General features: G+C 49.0%; 1 protein-coding gene across 4 annotated transcripts in view; it reads left to right on the forward strand.

The window, feature by feature from the left end:
* The window catches only part of LOC128701596 (ADP-ribosylation factor-like protein 4C), a 66887-nt gene that overhangs the window by 27686 nt on the left and 16701 nt on the right, over positions 1-22500 (forward strand). For all 4 annotated transcript variants that reach the window (XR_011394180.1, XR_011394179.1, XM_070101674.1 and 1 more), the window contains exons 2-4: positions 12337-13792; positions 14970-15143; positions 16363-16431. Coding sequence is in view for 2 of the 4 variants with exons in the window: in XM_070101674.1 (XP_069957775.1) it covers positions 13613-13792; positions 14970-15143; positions 16363-16431 (423 nt within the window). In the remaining 2 variants the exon portion in view is untranslated. The remainder of the gene's footprint in view (positions 1-12336; positions 13793-14969; positions 15144-16362; positions 16432-22500) is intronic.

A 22500-nucleotide genomic window follows, 5' to 3' on the forward strand; every position in this document is an offset into this window, starting at 1 on the left:
GCCAGTAGGCCTAGGCTACCTAGCATGGGCCAGTAGGCCCTAGGCTACCTAGCATGGGTCAGTAGATCTGCCTGCCTGGCATGGGTCGATAGACCTGGCTGCCTAGCATGGGTCCAGATAGATCTGCCTGCCCCTGGCATGGGTCAGTAGACCTAGGCTGCCTAGGCATGGGTCAGTAAGATCTGCCTGCCTGGCATGGGCCCAGTAGGGCCCTAGGCTACCTAGGCATGGGTCAGTAGATCTACCTGCCTAGCATGGGCCAGTAGCCCCTAGCTGGCCCTAGGCATGGGTCAGTAGATCTACCTGCCTGGCATGGGTCAGTGGGAGGCCTAGGCTACCTGGCATGGGTCAGTAGATCTACCTGCCTGGCATGGGTCAGTGGAGATCTGCCTGCCTAGCATCCGGTCAGTAGATCTGCCTGCCTAGCATGGGTCAGTAGGGCCTGGCTACCTGGCATGGGTCCAGTAGATCTGCCTGCCTAGCATGGGCCAGTGGGACCCTGGCTACCCCTAAGCATGGGTCAGTAGATCTACCTGCCTAGCATGGGTCAGTAGATCTACCTGCCTAGCATGGGTCAGTAGATCTACCTGCCTAGCATGGGTCAGTAGGCCTAGCTACCTAGCATGGGTCAGTAGATCTACCTGCCTAGCATGGGTCAGTAGGCCTAGCTACCTAGCATGGGTCAGTAGACCTAGCTACCTAGCATGGGTCAGTAGACCTAGCTACCTAGCATGGGCCAGTAGGCCTAGCTACCTAGCATGGGCCAGTAGGCCTAGCTACCTAGCATGGGTCAGTAGACCTAGCTACCTAGCATGGGTCAGTAGGCCTAGCTACCTAGCATGGGCCAGTAGGCCTAGCTACCTAGCATGGGTCAGTAGATCTACCTGCCTAGCATGGGTCAGTAGACCTAGCTGCCTAGCATGGGTCAGTAGATCTACCTGCCTAGCATGGGTCAGTAGACCTAGCTGCCTAGCATGGGTCAGTAGACCTAGCTGCCTAGCATGGGTCAGTAGATCTACCTGCCTAGCATGGGTCAGTAGACCTAGCTGCCTAGCATGGGTCAGTAGATCTACCTGCCTAGCATGGGTCAGTAGACCTAGCTGCCTAGCATGGGTCAGTAGACCTAACTGCCTAGCATGGGTCAGTAGATCTACCTGCCTAGCATGGGTCAGTTGACCTAGCTGCCTAGCATGGGTCAGTAGATCTACCTGCCTAGCATGGGTCAGTAGACCTAACTGCCTAGCATGGGTCAGTAGATCTACCTGCCTAGCATGGGTCAGTAGACCTAACTGCCTAGCATGGGTCAGTAGATCTACCTGCCTAGCATGGGTCAGTAGACCTAGCTGCCTAGCATGGGTCAGTAGATCTACCTGCCTAGCATGGGTCAGTAGACCTAGCTGCCTAGCATGGGTCAGTAGATCTACCTGCCTAGCATGGGTCAGTAGACCTAGCTGCCTAGCATGGGTCAGTAGATCTACCTGCCTAGCATGGGTCAGTAGACCTAGCTGCCTAGCATTGGTCTACTGCTGTTCTTTCTCCTGCACACCTCGGTGTTCTCTTATTGTTCTGCTGAACACCTCGGTGTTCTCTTTTTTGTTCTGCTGAACACCTCGGTGTTCTGTGACTCTTGGGTGAGTCACAGACACTAATGAAAACGAGAGGCGTTCAACGAGGATCAACAAGACTCACTGAACGTCGTTGTCTTTCAACTTGCAGTCACAGGGCGTAAACGAGTGTAAAAAAAAAATCAAGAATAACACTCAGGTTGCAGAACGTTTCGCTCTGTTTAGAGCTTTCATTGTGACGAAACCCCCCCCCCCCACACACACACAAGTGACGTAGTGGAGGCAGGAACCATACATAGTTATAAGACGAGGTATGATAAAGCTCATGGAGCAGGGAGAGAGAGGACCTAGTAGCGACCAGTGAAGAGGCGGGGCCAGGAGCTATGAATCGACCCCTGCAACCACAAATAGGTGAGTACACACACACACAGTGGCGCTGTGACTCGACCCCTGCAACCACAATTAGATGAGTGTATATACACACGTGTGCGACAGTGAGTGGTGAGAGGGAATAGTTGAGTGGGAGGCAGAAGGGAGAGGTGGAGTGGGAATGGGGTTGTTTAGGGAGTGGTAGGGTGATGGGGAGATTGAAGGAATGGGGAAGAGAGGGGAGGGGGTGAGGAAAGGGAGATGATGGTGTATGAGGAATGGGGAATGAGTCATGGGGGTTGGGGAATGGGGAGGGGGTGTGTTCCGCACGGCCGCCTGGACTGAACCTACTAAAAACTGGCTGGTGCCACCACCGTCACGGTGACGGGAACGTGAAGCTGGAGTCTGTCTACCAGCAGCCTGTCTCTCTGTCTTGTCTACATCTGTCTGACCGTGTCTACTCCCTTCTAACTGTCTACGTACAATGGCGGTAAGTTCCAGGTACTTAGATATAGAAAGAATGAAGAACTCAAAAGGAACAATGTATATAAAACTCAAGAGGATCGTCAAATAGGACGAAATAGGTGAAAGACCTGGGAGTAATAATGTCGGCTGACCTTTCTTTCAAAGAACACAATAAGGCAAATATCACGACAGTCAAGAAGACGAACTTTCAATACAAGGGAAATACTGCCCATGGTGACACTGTTCACTATTCTTGCATAGAGTATTGTTCAGTGTTGACGGCCCCGTTCAGGGCAGGAGAGATGCCAGAGTTGGAAGAACAGAGATCATTTACAACCCGCATAGAGCCAATAAAACATTTAAATTACTGGGAACGTCTCAAGAGTACTAAATATGTACTCGCTGGAGCGGATGACAGAGATACATGATATATATACATAGAAAGTACTCGGTGACCTTGTCCCAAATCTGTACACTGCCATAACAACATACTGGAGTGAGAGATATGTGAAAAAGCAGGGGCGTCGTGGGCACAATAAGAGAACATTGTATAAACATCCGTGAGCCCAGATTATTCAACATCTTACAAGAAGTTACCAGAAACACTGCTGGGACAAGTGTAGAAAGAAGTCTTCAAGAGGAGACTGGACAAGTACTTCCAATCAGGCGACAGATCAACCAGGCTGTGATGAATATGTGGGGGAGCGGACCGCCAGCAGCAACAGCGTGATAAAGCAAGCACCAAGAAAAGCCTGATCTAGGACCGGGCTGCGGGAGTGGCAACTCTCAAAACCCAGCCAAGGTATATGACAGGTATGACCTTCCGCGCCTGTCTACACCTACCTGACCCTGTCAACACCCGTCTGACCCTGTCAACACCCGTCTGACCCTGTCAACACCCGTCTGACCCTGTCAACACCCGTCTAACTTCCTACACCCGTCTGACCCTGTCAACACCCGTCTAACTCTTCCTACACCCGTCTGACCCTGTCTGCGCTGATCTTGCTTCCTCTACTGACAGATCTTAATTACTCTTGAACGCGAAGTAGATTTACAAGTTGTGGCTAGCAGTAATTTACAGCCAAGATAACAGTACACAAGTGTTCCCTATGAAGATAATAGACTTCTTTGCTTCACATCAAGAAGTATGAGTCCTCTGGTCATACTTCAACTGTATATATATCCTTGGTAAGGTATCACGTATTTTGTTTAGTTCTGATCACCGTATTGCAGAGTGGACGTAAATACGCTGGTAAACACATACACACGAGGATGACGTTGATCCCTGTGTATCAGAAATATTTCTTATGAGGAGAGATTGAAGGCAATGAATAACCACCTCCTAATCCACCTCCTAATCCAACACCTAATCCACGACCTCCTAATCCACCACCTCATCCACCACCTAATCCACTCCGGAGATATGTATAATGAAGGTGCACTCTCCTGACATATGTATAATGAAGGTGCACTCTCCGGAGAGACGTATAACGAAGGTGCACTCTCCGGAGAGACGTATAATGAAGATGCACTCTACTGAGAGATGTATAATGAAGATGCACTCTCCTGAGAGATGTATAATGAAGATGCACTCTACTGAGAGATGTATAATGAAGATGCACTCTCCTGAGAGATGTATAATGAAGATGCACTCTACTGAGAGATGTATAATGAAGATGCACTCTACTGAGAGATGTATAATGAAGGTGCACTCTCATGAGAGATGTATAATGAAGGTGCACTCTCCTGAGAGATACATAATGAAGGTGCACTCTCCAGAGAGATGTATAATGAAGGTGCACTCTCCAGAGAGATGTATAATGAAGGTGCACTCTCCGGAGATATGTATAATAAAGGTGCACTCTCCTGAGAGATGTATAATGAAGGTGCACTCTCCTGAGAGATGTATAATGAAGGTGCACTCTCCGGAGAGATGTATAATGAAGGTGCACTCTCCGGAGAGATGTATAATGAAGGTGCACTCTCCGGAGATGTATAATGAAGGTGCACTCTCCGGAGATATGTATAATAAAGGTGCACTCTCCTGAGAGATGTATAATGAAGGTGCACTCTCCTGAGAGATGTATAATGAAGGTGCACTCTCCTGAGAGATGTATAATGAAGGTGCACTCTCCTGAGAGATGTATAATGAAGGTGCACTCTCCTGAGAGATGTATAATGAAGGTGCACTCTCCTGAGAGATGTATAATGAAGGTGCACTCTCCTGAGAGATGTATAATGAAGGTGCACTCTCCTGAGAGATGTATAATGAAGGTGCACTCTCCTGAGAGATGTATAATGAAGGTGCACTCTCCTGAGAGATGTATAATGATGGTGCACTCTCCTGAGAGATGTATAATGAAGGTGCACTCTCCTGAGAGATGTATAATGAAGGTGCACTCTCCTGAGAGATGTGTAATGAAGGTGCACTCTCCTGAGAGATGTATAATGAAGGTGCACTCTCCGGAGAGATACATAATGAAGGTGCACTCTCCGGAGAGATACATAATGAAGGTGCACTCTCCGGAGAGATGTGTAATGAAGGTGCACTCTCCGGAGAGATACATAATGAAGGTGCACTCTCCGGAGAGATGTATAATGAAGGTGCACTCTCCGGAGAGATGTATAATGAAGGTGCACTCTCCTGAGAGATGTATAATGAAGGTGCACTCTCCGGAGAGATGTATAATGAAGGTGCACTCTCCTGAGAGATGTATAATGAAGGTGCACTCTCCGGAGAGGTGCATAATGAAGATGCGCTCTCCTGAGAGATGTATAATGAAGGTGCACTCTCCTGAGAGATGTATAATGAAGGTGCACTCTCCGGAGAGATGTATAATGAAGGTGCACTCTCCAGAGAGATGTATAATGAAGGTGCACTCTCCGGAGAGATGCATAATGAAGGTGCACTCCTGAGAGATGTATAATGAAGGTGCACTCTCCGGAGAGATGTATAATGAAAGTGCACTCTCCGGAGATATGTATAATGAAGGTGCACTCTCCGGAAAGACGTATAATGAAGGTGCACTCTCCGGAGAAACGTATAATGAAGGTGCACTCTCCGGGGAGATGTATAATGAAGGTGCACTCTCCTGAAAGATGTATAATGAAGGTGCACTCTCTGGAGAGACAATGAAGGTGCACTCTCCGGAGAGACGTATAATGAAGATGCACTCCGGAGAGACGTATAATAAAGGTGCACTCTCCTGAGAGATGTATAATGAAGGTGCACTCTCCAGAGAGACGTATAATGAAGGTGCACTCTCCTGAGAGATGTATAATGAAGGTGCACTCTCCGGGGAGATGTATAATGAAGGTGCACTCTCCTGAGAGATGTATAATGAGGGTGCACTATCCGGGAGATGTATAATGAAGGTGCACTCTCCGGAGAGACGTATAATGAAGGTGCACTCTCCTGAGAGATGTATAATGAAGGTGCACTCTCCAGAGACGTATAATGAAAGTACAATCTCCTGAGAGATGTATAATGAAGGTGCACTCTGGGGAGATGTATAATAAAGGTGCACTTTCCTGAGAGATTTATAATGAAGGTGCACTCTCCTGAGAGATGTATAATGAAGGTGCACTCTCCTGAGAGATGTATAATGAAGGTGCACTCTCCAGAGAGATGTATAATGAAGGTGCACTCTCCTGAGAGATGTATAATGAAGGTACACTCCGGAGAGATGTATAATGAAGGTGCACTCCTGACAGATGTATAATGAAGGTGCACTCCTGAGAGTTGTATAATGAAGGTGCACTCTCCTGAGAGTTGTATAATGAAGGTGCTCTCTCCCGACAGATGTATAATGAAGGTGCAGTCTCCTGAGAGATGTATAATGAAGGTGCACTCTCCTGAGAGATGTATAATGAAGGTACACTCTCCTGAGATGTATAATGAAGGTGCACTCTCCTGAGATATGTATAATGAAGGTGCACTCTCCTGAGAGATGTATAATGAAGGTGCACTCTCCTGAGAGACGTATAATGAAGGTGCACTCTCCTGAGAGATGTTTAATGAAGGTGCACTCTCCCGAGAGATGTATAATGAAGGTGCACTCTCCTGAGAGATGTATAATGAAGGTGCACTCCTGAGAGATGTATAATGAAGGTGCACTCTCCTGAGAGATGTATAATGAAGGTGCACTCTCCTGAGAGACGTATAATGAAGGTGCACTCTCCTGACAGATGTATAATGAAGGTGCACTCTCCTGAGAGATGTATAATGAAGGTGCACTCTCCTGAGAGATGTATAATGAAGGTGCACTTTCCTGAGAGATGTATAATGAAGGTGCACTCTCCTGAGAGATGTATAATGAAGGTGCACTCTCCCGAGAGATGTATAATGAAGGTGCACTCCTGAGAGATGTATAATGAAGGTGCACTCTCCTGAGAGATGTATAATGAAGGTGCACTCTCCTGAGAGATGTATAATGAAGGTGCACTCTCCTGAGAGATGTATAATGAAGGTGCACTCTCCGGAGAGACCTTGTCTACCCTCTGTCCTTGTCTACCCTCTGTCCTTGTCTACCCTCTGTCTTTGTCTACCCTCTGTCCTTGTCTACCCTCTGTTCTTGTCTACCCTGTGTTTTTGTCTACTGTCTCCTTGTCTACCCTCTGTCTGTTCTTGTCTACCATCTGTCCTTGTCTACCCTCTGTCTGTCCTTGTCTACCCTCTCTGTTCTTGTCTACCATCTTTCCTTGTCTACCCTCTGTCTGTCCTTGTTTACCCTCTGTCCTTGTCTACCCATTGTCTGACCTCTACCCCACTGTCCTTGTCCTTGAGGAAGTAGGTGAAGGGAGGGAATGGGAGGGGAAAGAGGGAAGGGGAGCGGAGGGAAGGGGAATGAGTGAGGGGAGGAAAAAGAGGGAAGAGGAGGGAGTGAAGGGAGGGGAAAGAGGGAAGGGGAGGGGAGTGAGTGAAGGGAGGGGAAAGAGGGAAGGGGAGGGGAGTGAGTGGAGGGAGGGGAAAGAGGGAAGGGGAGGGGAGTGAGTGAAGGGAAGGGAAAGAGGGAAGGGGAGGGGAGTGAGTGACGGGAGGGGAAAGAGGGAAGGGGAGGGGAGTGAGTGAAGGGAGGGGAAAGAGGGAAGGGGAGGAGAGTGAGTGGAGGGAGGGGAATGAGGGAAGGGGAGCGGAGGGAAGGGGAATGAGTGAGGGGAGGAAAAAGAGGGAAGAGGAGGGAGTGAAGGGAGGGGAAAGAGGGAAGGGGAGGGGAGTGAGTGAAGGGAGGGGAAAGAGGGAAGGGGAGGGGAGTGAGTGGAGGGAGGGGAAAGAGGGAAGGGGAGGGGAGTGAGTGAAGGGAAGGGAAAGTGGGAAGGGGAGGGGAGTGAGTGAAGGGAGGGGAAAGAGGGAAGGGGAGGGGAGTGAGTGAAGGGAGGGGAAAGAGGGAAGGGGAGGGGAGTGAGTGAAGGTAGGGGAAAGATGGAAGGGGAGGGGAGTGAGTGAAGGGTGGGGAAAGAGGGAAGGGGAGGGGAGTGAGTGAAGGGAGGGGAAAGAGGGAAGGGGAGGGGAGTGAGTGAAGGGAGGGGAAAGAGGGAAGGGGAGGGGAGTGAGTGAAGGGAGGGGAAAGAGGGAAGGGGAGGGGAGTGAGTGAAGGGAGGGGAAAGAGGGAAGGGGAGGGGAGTGAGTGAAGGGAGGGGAAAGAGGGAAGGGGAGGGGAGTGAGTGAAGGGAGGGGAAAGAGGGAAGGGGAGGGGAGTGAGTGAAGGGAGGGGAAAGAGGGAAGGGGAGGGGAGTGAGTGAAGGGAGGGGAAAGAGGGAAGGGGAGGGGAGGGTGAAGGGAGGGGAAAGAGGGAAGGGGAGGGGAGTGAGTGAAGGGAGGGGAAAGAGGGAAGGGGAGGGGAGTGAGTGAAGGGAGGGGAAAGAGGGAAGGGGAGGGGAGTGAGTGAAGGGAGGGGAAAGAGGGAAGGGGAGGGGAGTGAGTGAAGGGAGGGGAAAGAGGGAAGGGGAGGGGAGTGAGTGAAGGGAGGGGAAAGAGGGAAGGGGAGGGGAGTGAGTGAAGGGAGGGGAAAGAGGGAAGGGGAGGGGAGTGAGTGAAGGGAGGGGAAAGAGGGAAGGGGAGGGGAGTGAGTGAAGGGAGGGGAAAGAGGGAAGGGGAGGGGAGTGAGTGAAGGGAGGGGAAAGAGGGAAGGGGAGGGGAGTGAGTGAAGGGAGGGGAAAGAGGGAAGGGGAGGGGAGTGAGTGAAGGGAGGGGAAAGAGGGAAGGGGAGGGGAGTGAGTGAAGGGAGGGGAAAGAGGGAAGGGGAGGGGAGTGAGTGAAGGGAGGGGAAAGAGGGAAGGGGAGGGGAGTGAGTGAAGGGAGGGGAAAGAGAGGAAGGGGAGGGGTGTGAGTGAAGGGAGGGGAAAGAGGGAAGGGGAGGGGAGTGAGTGAAGGGAGGGGAAAGAGGGAAGGGGAGGGGAGTGAGTGAAGGGAGGGGAAAGAGGGAAGGGGAGGGGAGTGAGTGAAGGGAGGGAGGGGAAAGGGGAGGAGTGAAGGGGGGGAGGGGAAGGGGAGGGGAGTGAGTGAGTGAAGGGAGGAGGAAGAGGAAGGGGAGGGAGTGAGGGGGTGAGGGAAAGGAAAGGAAGGGAGGGGAGGGGTGAGTAAAGGAGGGAAAGAGGGAAGGGAGGAGGGAAGTGAAGGGAGGGGAAAGAAGGAAGGGGAGGGAGGAGGTGAGTGAAGGGAGGGGAAAGGAGGGAAGGGAGGGAGTAGTGAAGGGGAAAGGAAGGAAGGGGAGGAGAATGAGTGAAGGAGGAAGAGGAAGGGGAAAGAGGAAGGGGAGGGGGAGGAGAGGAAGGGGAGGGGAGTGAAGAGGAAGTGAGGAGGGGAAAGGAAGAGGGAAGGAGGGGAAAGAGGAAGGGGAAGGGGGAAAGGAGGAAGGGAGGGGAAGGAGGAAGGGGAGGGGTGAGTGAAAGGGAAAGAAAGAGGAAGGGAGGGGGTGAGTGAAGGGAGGAGGAGAAGAGGAGGGGAGGGGAGGAGGGAAGGAGAGGAGTGAAGGTGGAAGGGGAGGAAGGAGGGAAGGGGTGGGAGTGAGTGAAGGGAGGGGAAAGAGGGAAGGGGAAGGGGAGAAAGGAAGGAAGGGGAGGGGAAAGAGGGGAAGGAGGGGGAGGAAGGGAAGGGGAGGAGGGGAGGAAGGAGGGAAAGAGGAAGGGAGGGGAGGAGGGAAGGGGAGGGGAAAGAAAGGGAAGGAAGGGAGGAGTGAGGTGAAGGGGAGGGGAGAGGGAAGGGGGAGGGGAAGGGGGAGGAGGGGAGGGGAAGGGGAAGGGGAGGGGAAGGGGAGGAAGGAGGGGAAGGAGGAGGAGGGAAGGGGAGGAAAGAGGAAATGGAGGGGAAAGAGGGGAAGCGGGGAGGAAAGGAAGGGGAGGGAAAGGAGAGAAGGGAAGGAGGAGGAGGGGAAGGGGAGGGGGTAGTGAAGGGGAGGAGGGAAGGGGAGGGTGAGGTGAGTAAGGAGGGGAAGGGAGGGAGGAGAAGGGGAGGAGTGAGTGAAGGGAGGAGGAAGGAGGGAAGGGAGGGGAGTAGGTGAAGGGAGGGAAAGAGGAAGAGGGGAGGGGAGTGAGTGAAGGGAGGGGAAAGAGGGAAGGGGAGGGGAGTGAGGGTCCTAAGTATTTAATTTTAATGAACGTTTTGTGTACTTTTTTGGTGTGTATGTATTACGTGTATGTTTGTATTGTGTGTGTACATTTCTTGCATGTGTGTGTTATATGAAAATTGTGTGTGTGTGTGTGTGTGTGTGTGTGTGTGTGTGTGTGTGTGTGTGTGTGTGTGTGTGTGTGTGTGTGTGTGTGTGTGTGTGTGTGTGTGTGTGTGTGTGTGTCTGTGTGTGTGTGTGTGTGTGTGTGTGTGTGTGTGTGTGTGTCTGTGTGTGTGTGTGTGTGTGTGTGTGTGTGTGTGTGTGTGTGTGTGTGTGTGTGTGTGTGTGTGTGTGTGTCTGTGTGTGTGTGTGTGTGTGTGTGTGTATGTGTGTGTGTGTGTGTGTGTGTGTGTGTGTGTGTGTGTGTGTGTGTGTGTGTGTGTGTGTGTGTGTGTGTGTGTGTGTGTGTGTGTGTGTGTGTGTGTGTGTGTGTGTGTGTGTGTGTGTGTGTGTGTGTGTGTGTGTGTGTGTGTGTGTGTGTGTGTGTGTGTGTGTGTGTGTGTGTGTGTGTGTGTGTGTGTGTGTGTGTGTTAAAAAAACCATATATAACACACAGGAAAGTTTTCCACTATCTGTGTTTGTGGCAACATTGGCGTCAACACACACGCAGCACCAACCAGATTATAAACCCACAGGAGCACACTGTATTGCACTTCATGACGGGCGAGTAGTGCAGGCTCGAGCCTCTGTCCTCTGCTTGTTGAAACCTGCACTGTAAGTAGTAAGACCTAACGGAAAACGAATCCTCTGAAGAGGACCCCAGTTGAAGGTCAAGATAAAAGTGGCAATGTCACTCCTGCTACTACTACTACTACTACTACTACTACTACTACTACTACTAGTATTACTACTACTACTATTACAACTAGTATTACTAGGACTGCTACTATTGTAAGGAATACTCCTATTACCAGGACTAGTAATACAAGGACTACTACTATTACTACTACTACAACCACCACAATTACAATTACTACAACCACCACAATTACAATTACTACAACCACCACCACCACTAATACTACAACCACCACCACCACTAATACTACAACCACCACCACCACTAATACTACAACCACCACCACCACTAATACTACAACCACCACCACCACTAATACTACAACCACCACCACCACTAATACTACAACCACCACCACCACTAATACTACAACCACCACCACCACTAATACTACAACCACCACCACCACTAATACTACAACCACCACTACCACTAATACAACAACCACCACCACCACCACTAATACTACAACCACCACCACCACTAATACTACAACCACCACCACCACTAATACAACCACCACCACCACCACTAATACTACAACCACCACCACCACTAATACAACAACCACCACCACCACTAATACTACAACCACCACCACCACTAATACTACAACCACCACCACCACTAATACTACAACCACCACCACCACTAATACTACAACCACCACCACCACTAATACTACAACCACCACTACCACTAATACAACAACCACCACCACCACCACTAATACTACAACCACCACCACCACTAATACTACAACCACCACCACCACTAATACTACAACCACCACCACCACTAATACTACAACCACCACCACCACTAATACTACAACCACCACCACCACTAATACTACAACCACCACCACCACTAATACTACAACCACCACCACCACTAATACAACAACCACCACCACCACCACTAATACTACAACCACCACCACCACTAATACAACAACCACCACCACCACCACTAATACTACAACCACCACCACCACTAATACTACAACCACCACCACCACTAATACAACCACCACCACCACCACTAATACTACAACCACCACCACCACTAATACTACAACCACCACCACCACTAATACTACAACCACCACCACCACTAATACTACAACCACCACCACCACTAATACTACAACCACCACCACCACTAATACTACAACCACCACCACCACTAATACTACAACCACCACTACCACTAATACAACAACCACCACCACCACCACTAATACTACAACCACCACCACCACTAATACAACAACCACCACCACCACCACTAATACTACAACCACCACCACCACTAATACTACAACCACCACCACCACTAATACAACCACCACCACCACCACTAATACTACAACCACCACCACCACTAATACTACAACCACCACCACCACTAATACTACAACCACCACCACCACTAATACTACAACCACCACCACCACTAATACTACAACCACCACCACCACAACTACAACTACTACTACTAATAATAATAATAATTTTATCGTCTACAGGTATCGGAGTAAAGATGATAAATAAAGAAGAGGATTAAAGAGGAGAGAGAGAGAGAGAGAGAGAGAGAGTGGGCAGGTCAGCAGGCCTAGCAAGGCCACAGAACTCTGATCCAGGGAACTGTTAGTGCCAGCAACTGGCACCACGTTACCCCCCCTTACTGTGAGGAAGAGATCCCTCGTGCTCACCTGTGCTCCTTTACACGTGATTAAGAAAAAGGAGCCCAGGAGCTGCCCACTACGAAAAAAAACAGGAAAAACAACAACACACATAAAAAAGAAATGAATTAGAGCACCCTGCTCTACTAGAGTGATTTAGAGCACCCTGCTGCTGTAGCAGTGATTCAGAGCACCCTGCTGCTGTAGCAGTGATTCAGAGCACCCTGCTGTTGTAGTAGAGTGTTTTAGAGCACCCTGTTGCTGTAGCAGAGTGATTTAGAGCACCCTGCAGCTGCTATAGAGTGATTTAGAGCACCCTGCTGTAGAGTGATTTAGAGCACCCTGCTGCTGTAGCAGTGATTCAGAGCACCCTGCTGCTGTAGCAGTGATTCAGAGCACCCTGCTGTTGTAGTAGAGTGTTTTAGAGCACCCTGTTGCTGTAGCAGAGTGATTTAGAGCACCCTGCAGCTGCTATAGAGTGATTTAGAGCACCCTGCTGTAGAGTGATTTAGAGCACCCTGCTGTAGAGTGATTTAGAGCACCTTGCTGTAGAGTGATTTAGAGCACCCTGCTGTAGAGTGATTTAGAGCACCCTGCTGTAGAGTGATTTAGAGCACCCTGCTGTAGAGTGATTTAGAGCACCCTGCTGTAGAGTGATTTAGAGCACCCTGCTGTAGAGTGATTTAGAGCACCCTGCTGTAGAGTGATTTAGAGCACCCTGCTGTAGAGTGATTTAGAGCACCCTGCTGTAGAGTGATTTAGAGCACCCTGACGTAGAGCACCCAGGGTTGGTGACACTACACGAACGTACGAACTGCCTTTTTTTAAGGTAGATACACGCTTTGAACGCTTGAAATACGCCCCTTTAGAAGCCAAATACGCGCGCGTAGACGCTACGTCACACTGGTCATAAATACGCGGGTATGGAAGCTTAATGCATCACATTGGTTACAGATACGCGCGTCTAGACGTTAAATACGTCAAAGAGACCTCAAATACGCTCGTCTAGACGCTAAATACGCATCTCGCGCACTAGATCAGACCTTGCGCATCGGACCAGAGGTCTGTACAGCGAGATCCACGCTCCCTCGCGCACGCCCGCCCGCCCACAAGCCCACAGATGGAATCCTGGTCGCGGCGCAAGGCTGGGGTGGCGCAGGCGGTGGGCGGCGTGGTAAAGCGCAGGAAACACGTGGTCCTGGTGGGTCTGGATGGGTCTGGCAAGACCACGGTCCTTACCAGACTCAAGTATCGCTGCTACGTGGCCACCACGCCCACCATTGGCTTCAACCACGAGAAGGTGAGTTACTACCTGTGTTTCTTGATGTTTTGCTCCTAGCACGTTTTGTTGTTAGGCTGAGGGAGGGTTTAGCTGTAGAGGCCTGAGGATGGTCCAGGACGGGGCGAAATGTTGTGGGTTATTGGTAAATTGTTGCAGGGTATTGTGGCTTGTTATTCTTGAGAATTGTAGGGATATTTTTCTGATTCTGTTTAGGAATGTTCAGATGATTTGTATGTGTGTGTGTGTGTGTGTGTGTGTGTACCTGGTTACTGGTATGTTAGGTTTTACATTCTGTAGGGACCTTGCAAAACGGTTCATCGGGACCTGGGGACTTAATTTGCATTGCTGGGTCCTCCTGTGTATCAGCTTTCCCTCTAACTTGTTCATAACTTGCTTCTAACTTGTTCACAACTTGCTTCTAACTTGTTCACAACTTGCTTCTAACTTGTTCATAACTTGCTTCTAAGTTCGCTCTGAGCCTTGAGACTTGCTTCTCCCTTTCACTTTCTAAGTCTCTCTCTCCCTTGCTTTCCACTCAACCTTCTCCACACTTGACTGACTTGACCTGCTTTTACCCTCCTTCCTTTCCTCTCCCACCATTCCTTCATTCCTTCCTTCCTTCCTTCCTTACTTCTACTGTTCCTTCCCTCTTCTTCACTTCCATCTTCTTCACTTAGTTTTTACTAGACTTTTTCTTGTTCTTTTATTCTTAGAATTATTTTTACTTGTTCTGACATTACAGTACAGAGAGTAGCACACTACTAATATTGACTTATAGGCCTACTGTATCATGCATCATTTTAATGCTGCGTTGAGAGGCCTTCTGGCCCATGCTTAGGTAGGTCACAGGCCTGCCTAAGCATGGGCCAGAAGGCCCATTCTAGCAGGTCTAGCTAGAATAAGGCAGGTGACACTAAGCGTCGTCTGCCTTATTCAAGTTAGCGTCGTTCCCCTGAACGAATCTACCTGGACTCCCTACTCATTTCTACAACATTGCGAGCTCCTGATGATGTGTTGATTGCAACACGAGAGGCCTAGAGCTATCATTCAACTCCCACCGTGGTTGTTCTGCATCTTGTATCGCTTGTTCGCGATTATTGCTTATGTTACTAAGTACGATCATTGTAGTTATGTTTACCAGTACCTACGTCGTAAATTTTCTTACGCTGTTGTTAATGTTGTGGTAATGTTTCAGGTGTGGGGCGGGGGTTACAGGTGGTCGTGCTGGGACGTAGGAGGTGGTGAACGCGTACGACCACTCTGGTCGACGTACACCCGTGCTACTGATGGTGTTGTCTTCGTTGTGGACTCAGCGTCTATGGGTGACATGATGGAGGAAGCCAGAGTAGAGCTGGCCAGGGTCCTCAAGGTAAGTGTACTCACCTAGTTGTACTCACCTAGTTGAGGTTGCGGGGGTCGAGTCCAAGCTCCTGGCCTCGCCTCTTCACTGGTCGCTACTATGTGTGTGTGTGTGTGTGTGTGTGTGTGTGTGTGTGTGTGTGTGTACTCACCTAGTTGTACTCACTCAGTTGAGGTTGCGGGGGTCGAGTCCGAGCTCGTGGCCCCGCCTCTTCACTGATCACTACTAGGTCACTCTCCCTGAGCCGTGAGCTTTATCATACCTCTGCTTAAAGCTATGTATGGATCCTGCCTCCACTACATCGCTTCCCAAACTATTCCACTTACTACTCTGTGGCTGAAGAAATACTTCCTAACATCCCTGTGATTCATCTGTGTCTTCAGCTTCCAACTGTGTCCCCTTGTTACTGTGTCCAATCTCTGGAACATCCTGTCTTTGTCCACCTTGTCAATTCCTCTCAGTATTTTGTATGTCGTTATCATGTCCTCCTATCTCTCCTGTCCTCCAGTGTCGTCAGGTTGATTTCCCTTAACCTCTCCTCGTAGGACATACCTCTTAGCTCTGGGACTAGTCTTGTTGCAAACCTTTGCACTTTCTCTACTTTCTTCACGTGTGTGTGTGTGTGTGTGTTACGACAGTGAGAGAAGTACTCTGGCAACTGGGTTTCGTACGTATTTGAGTGATGAGTACTAACGTATTCAGTTATACAGAATACTAATGTACTGTATATTGTGAGTACTTGAGTACTAATTAATGTGTATATTGTAAATACTTGAGTACTAATGTAGTGTACATTGCAAGTACTTGAGGACAAATTACTGATGTATCGGATATCCGCATCCGCAGAACATCCGCACAATTTCTTACATCCTCAGCTGTATCCGCATCCGCAAAATATGTAAGACAACCTCATACACATCCACATCCTCGGATATCTAAATATTGATATATATTGAAAGTACTTGAGTACTAACTAATGTACCGTATATTGTGAGTACTTGAGTACTAATGTACAGTATATTGTGAGTACTTGAGAACTAATGTACCATATATTGTGAGTACTTGAGAACTAATGTACCGTATATTGTGAGTACTTGAGTACTAATGTACCGTATATTGTGAGTACTTGAGTACTAATGTACCGTATATTGTGAGTACTTGAGTACTAATGTACCGTATATTGTGAGTACTTGAGTACTAACTCGTGTATTGTTTTCTCATCTACCAGAAGTCACGGGCATCTTCGCTTCAGCTGAGCGTTCCTGCACCGCCACTCCTTGTACTGGCCAACTTCCAGGTGAGTACTGCTGAGTACACTGCTATAACACTACCAGGTGAGTAGTGGTAGTACATCACTGCTGAGTACACTGCTACAACACTGCCAGGTGAGTGGTGGTAGTACATCACTGCTGAGTACACTGCTACAACACTGCCAGGTGAGTGGTGGTAGTACATCACTGCTGAGTACACTGCTATAACACTACCAGGTGAGTGGGGGTAGTACATCACTGCTGAGTACACTGCTATAACACTACCAGGTGAGTGGTGGTAGTACATCACTGCTGAGTACACTGCTACAACACTACCAGGTGAGTGGTGGTGGTAGTACATCACTGCTGAGTACACTGCTATAACACTACCAGGTGAGTGGTGGTGGTAGTACATCACTGCTGAGTACACTGCTACAACACTGCCAGGTGAGTGGTGGTAGTACATCACTGCTGAGTACACTGCTACAACACTACCAGGTGAGTGGGGGTAGTACATCACTGCTGAGTACACTGCTATAACACTACCAGGTGAGTGGGGGTAGTACATCACTGCTGAGTACACTGCTATAACACTACCAGGTGAGTGGTGGTAGTACATCACTGCTGAGTACACTGCTACAACACTACCAGGTGAGTGGGGGTAGTACATCACTGCTGAGTACACTGCTACAACACTACCAGGTGAGTGGGGGTAGTACATCACTGCTGAGTACACTGCTACAACACTACCAGGTGAGTGGTGGTAGTACATCACTGCTGAGTACACTGCTACAACACTGCCAGGTGAGTGGTGGTAGTACATCACTGCTGAGTACACTGCTACAACACTACCAGGTGAGTGGTGGTAGTACATCACTGCTGAGTACACTGCTACAACACTACCAGGTGAGTGGTGGTAGTACATCACTGCTGAGTACACTGCTATAACACTACCAGGTGAGTGGTGGTAGTACATCACTGCTGAGTACACTGCTACAACACTACCAGGTGAGTGGTGGTGGTAGTACATCACTGCTGAGTACACTGCTATAACACTACCAGGTGAGTGGTGGTAGTACATCACTGCTGAGTACACTGCTACAACACTACCAGGTGAGTGGTGGTAGTACATCACTGCTGAGTACACTGCTATAACACTACCAGGTGAGTGGTGGTAGTACATCACTGCTGAGTACACTGCTACAACACTACCAGGTGAGTGGTGGTGGTAGTACATCACTGCTGAGTACACTGCTATAACACTACCAGGTGAGTGGTGGTAGTACATCACTGCTGAGTACACTGCTACAACACTACCAGGTGAGTGGTGGTAGTACATCACTGCTGAGTACACTGCTACAACACTACCAGGTGAGTGGTGGTGGTAGTACATCACTGCTGAGTACACTGCTACAACACCACTGAGACACTGCAGCATCAGCGTGCAACATCACTGCTGCAACGGTGGAAAGGATAGGAAGGAGAGGAGGGATGAATGGAGGGAACACAGGGATAGACAGATAAATAGATGTATTAAAGGAGTAGTGACAAGTTCTCGTCTATCTTTATTTATTACAAGTACATGTACAAGTACATGTACTTGTACATGTACAAGTACACGTACAAGGTATACAGACCATAGCTGACATCAGTGACACACTACTATAAGAACATAAGAAAGAAGGAACACTGCAGCAGGCCTACTGACCATGGGAAGCAGGTCCATGCCACCCCCCGGCTTAGCCCAATGATACACCTAGTCAGATCACTTAAGGAAGGAGCACGGGATCAGACCTAGTAGCACGATGGAAATAAATGGTATAAAATACCGACACAATGGAAATATAAACACAAATGCAGTATAATGTGATCCTTTAATGACAACGTTTCACCCACACAGTGGGCTTTTTCAAGTCACACACGGATCTACCTGGGGTTGGAAGGTACTCTCGTACCTTCCAACCCCAGGTAAATCCGTGTGTGACTTGAAAAAGCCCACTGTGTGGGTGAAACGTTGTCAATAAAGGATCACATTATACTGCATTTGTGTTTATATTTCCCTAGTAGCACGAGCTAGTCAGGTCCAACTCACACCCACCCACACCCACTCATGTATTTATCTAACCTATTTTTAAAACTACACAACGTTTTAGCTTGAATAACTATACTCGGGAGTTTGTTCCACTCATCCACAACTCTATTACCAAACCAGTACTTTCCTATATCCTTCCTGAATCTGAATTTTTCCAACTTGAAACCATTACTGCGAGTCCTGCTATATAGAAAGCCCCTTGTTTTGTCTCAAGATGCGACCCACACCAGTCTACTAACACCCAGGTACCTATTTTACTGATGGGTGAACATAGACAACCGGTGTAAGGAAACACGTCCAATGTTTCCACCCTTACGCCGGAATCGAACCCGGACCCTCGCCGTGTGAAGCGAGAACTTTTGCCACCAGGCGACGAGGAACTTTCTGTCTCTCTCTTCTCTGTGTCTCATCCTCATTGTTTCCTGTAAATTCTATTGTTCTTTTTTGCTTGTGTTTCTTATCACTAAGTACCAGCTGTCTCAGTTGTGGTTGATCTCTTATCACTAAGTACCAGCTGTCTCAGTTGTGGTTGATCTCTTATCACTAAGTACCAGCTGTCTCAGTTGTGGTTGATCTCTTATCACTAAGTACCAGCTGTCTCAGTTGTGGTTGATCTCTTATCACTAAGTACCAGCTGTCTCAGTTGTGGTTGATCTCTTATCACTAAGTACCAGCTGTCTCAGTTGTGGTTGATCTCTTATCACTAAGTACCAGCTGTCTCAGTTGTGGTTGATCTCTTATCACTAAGTACCAGCTGTCTCAGTTGTGGTTGATCTCTTATCACTAAGTACCAGCTGTCTCAGTTGTGGTTGATCTCTTATCACTAAGTACCAGCTGTCTCAGTTGTGGTTGATCTCTTATCACTAAGTACCAGCTGTCTCAGTTGTGGTTGATCTCTTATCACTAAGTACCAGCTGTCTCAGTTGTGGTTGATCTCTTATCACTAAGTACCAGCTGTCTCAGTTGTGGTTGATCTCTTATCACTAAGTACCAGCTGTCTCAGTTGTGGTTGATCTCTTATCACTAAGTACCAGCTGTCTCAGTTGTGGTTGATCTCTTATCACTAAGTACCAGCTGTCTCAGTTGTGGTTGATCTCTTATCACTAAGTACCAGCTGTCTCAGTTGTGGTTGATCTCTTATCACTAAGTACCAGCTGTCTCAGTTGTGGTTGATCTCTTATCACTAAGTACCAGCTGTCTCAGTTGTGGTTGATCTCTTATCACTAAGTACCAGCTGTCTCAGTTGTGGTTGATCTCTTATCACTAAGTACCAGCTGTCTCAGTTGTGGTTGATCTCTTATCACTAAGTACCAGCTGTCTCAGTTGTGGTTGATCTCTTATCACTAAGTACCAGCTGTCTCAGTTGTGGTTGATCTCTTATCAAAAATCAGGATGAGTGACGTATCCTTTTCAGTGGTGTGGGAGGGGGTAGGATCCCCCCACCACCCTTTTCCCTTACTCTTTGTCCTTGGGGTATGAGGGGGGGGGTGGCTGTGAAGGATGGTGTGGGTAGGGGACAGTAGGAATGTGGAGAGGGTAGGGAGGAATGTTGGTGGTGGGGGTGTGGGGGGAGAGAGGCTAGTGGGGCTGGAGGAGGAGTGCTTATACTTTCAATATACCTTTGATTTAGAGGCCTGAGCTTGCTACCATCTGCAGCTCATAAGACTGCCATCCCCACGAGCCCCTTTGAGGCGGGGTAGATGGCAGACCAGAGGCCTAGCTTCTCCCTACGAGCCCCGTGAGGGCGGGGAATGTGGCTAGGCCTGGGGACACTTGGTCCCAAAGATGAGGAGGTACTTGTACCTCGTCCCATGGGAGACTTAAGTCTCGAGACACTCCCCAGATAGGGAGCCAAGGCCGGGTCACCACTACTTGGAAAAGACCCGGGCCGGGAGAATACCGGCGAATAAAAAACAAAAACAAAAAAAAAAACCTTTGATTTATCTCATGAGTTTAGCGACTCCCACAGCCCGGTCCTGGGTCAGGCTCGTCCTGGTGTTTGCTTGATCAACCAGGCTGTTGCTGCTGGTGGCCCGCTGCCCCACATATCCATCACAGCTTGGCTGATCTGTCACCTGGCTGGAGGTACTTGTCTACTTTCCTCTTGATCCAGAAGTGTTTCTCATATCTTCTGGTAAGATGTTGAAAAGTCTGGGCCCACGGATGTTGATACAATGTTCTCTTATCGTACTCACTACGCCCCTGGTTTTTCACATATCTCTCACTCCAGTGTTGTTACGGTGGTGTATATATTTGAGACTGGGCGAGACATCGGCTAACGTTTTGTCTACAAACTGGGTTAGTTTCGAAATAGAAGTAGAGAGCAGATAGGTAGATGGAGGTAGGAATGATGGGTAGGTAGGAGTGTAGAGGGGAGAAGGTAGATGGGCGTGGTTGGTAGATTGTAGTAGGAGAGGTGGAAGTAGCGGGTAGACGGCCTGGGTGTGGGTAGACGGGTTAGGTACAGGTAGACGGCATGGGTGTGAGTAGACGGGTTAGGTGAGGGTAGACGGCCTGCGTGAGGGTAGACGTTAGCGGATGTGACAGCGAGGGTCTGATATATAGGATAATATGAGTGTGTTGAGTGCACATGCTATGTGGGGTGTGGGCGTGGGCGTGGGCGGAGACCTTAGGGCTTTCCCTTCAACCCTCTCATTCCCATGTGGGGGGAAAGGTGGGGGTGCAACGTTCATCTGTTCTAACCATAACAATCACCCCTCCACCACCATCACAACGATCACCCCTCCACCATCACAACAATCACCCTTCCACCATCATCACAATAATCACCTCTCCACCATCACAACAATCACCCCTCCACCACCATCACAACAATCACCCCTCCACCATCACAACAATCACCCCTCCACCACCATCACAACAATCACCCCTCCACCACCATCACAACAATCACCCCTCCACCACCATCACAACAATCACCCCTCCACCACCATCACAACAATCACCCCTCCACCATCACAACAATCACCCCTCCACCACCATCACAACAATTACCCCTCCACCACCATCACAACAATCACCCCTCCACCATCATCACAATAATCACCTCTCCACCATCACAACAATCACCCCTCCACCACCATCACAACAATCACCCCTCCACCACCATCACAACAATCACCCCTCCACCATCACAACAATTACCCCTCCACCACCATCACAACAATCACCCTTCCACCACAACAATCACCCTTCCACCATCACAACAATCACCCCTCCACCACCATCACAACAATCACCCCTCCACCATCATCACAACAATCACCCCTCCACCACCATCATAACAGTCACCCCTCCACCACCATCACAACAATCACCCCTCCACCACCATCACAACAATCACCCCTCCACCATCATCACAACAATCACCCCTCCACCACCATCATAACAGTCACCCCTCCACCACCATCACAACAATCACCCCTCCACCACCATCACAACAATCACCCCTCCACCACCATCACAACAATCACCCCTCCACCACCATCACAACAATCACCCCCCCACCATCACAACAATCACCCCTCCACCACCATCACAACAATCAACTCTCCACCACCATAAAAATCACCCCTCCACCACCATCATAACAATCACCTCTCCACCACCATCATAAAAATCACCCACCATCATCACAACATTCACCCACCACCATCACAATCACCCACCATCATCACAACATTCACCCACCACCATCACAATCACCCACCATCATCACAAGAATCACCCACCACCATTACAATCACCCACCAACATGACAACAATCACCCACCACCATCACAATCACCCACCATCACCACAACAATCACCCACCACCATCACAATCACCCACCATCACAACAATCACCCACCACCATCACATTTACCATCATCACAATCACTAACACTGCCACCATTATAGTTGTAGCACAGAGTATTGCAGGATAACTTCTTTCTCCTACAATACTATGTGTTAAACCCTTAGGGGCCACATGGCGCTTAGATATGAATGACTAAAATACAC

Source organism: Cherax quadricarinatus, chromosome 78, assembly GCF_038502225.1.
Source record: "Cherax quadricarinatus isolate ZL_2023a chromosome 78, ASM3850222v1, whole genome shotgun sequence".
NCBI classification, from domain to species: domain Eukaryota; kingdom Metazoa; phylum Arthropoda; class Malacostraca; order Decapoda; family Parastacidae; genus Cherax; species Cherax quadricarinatus.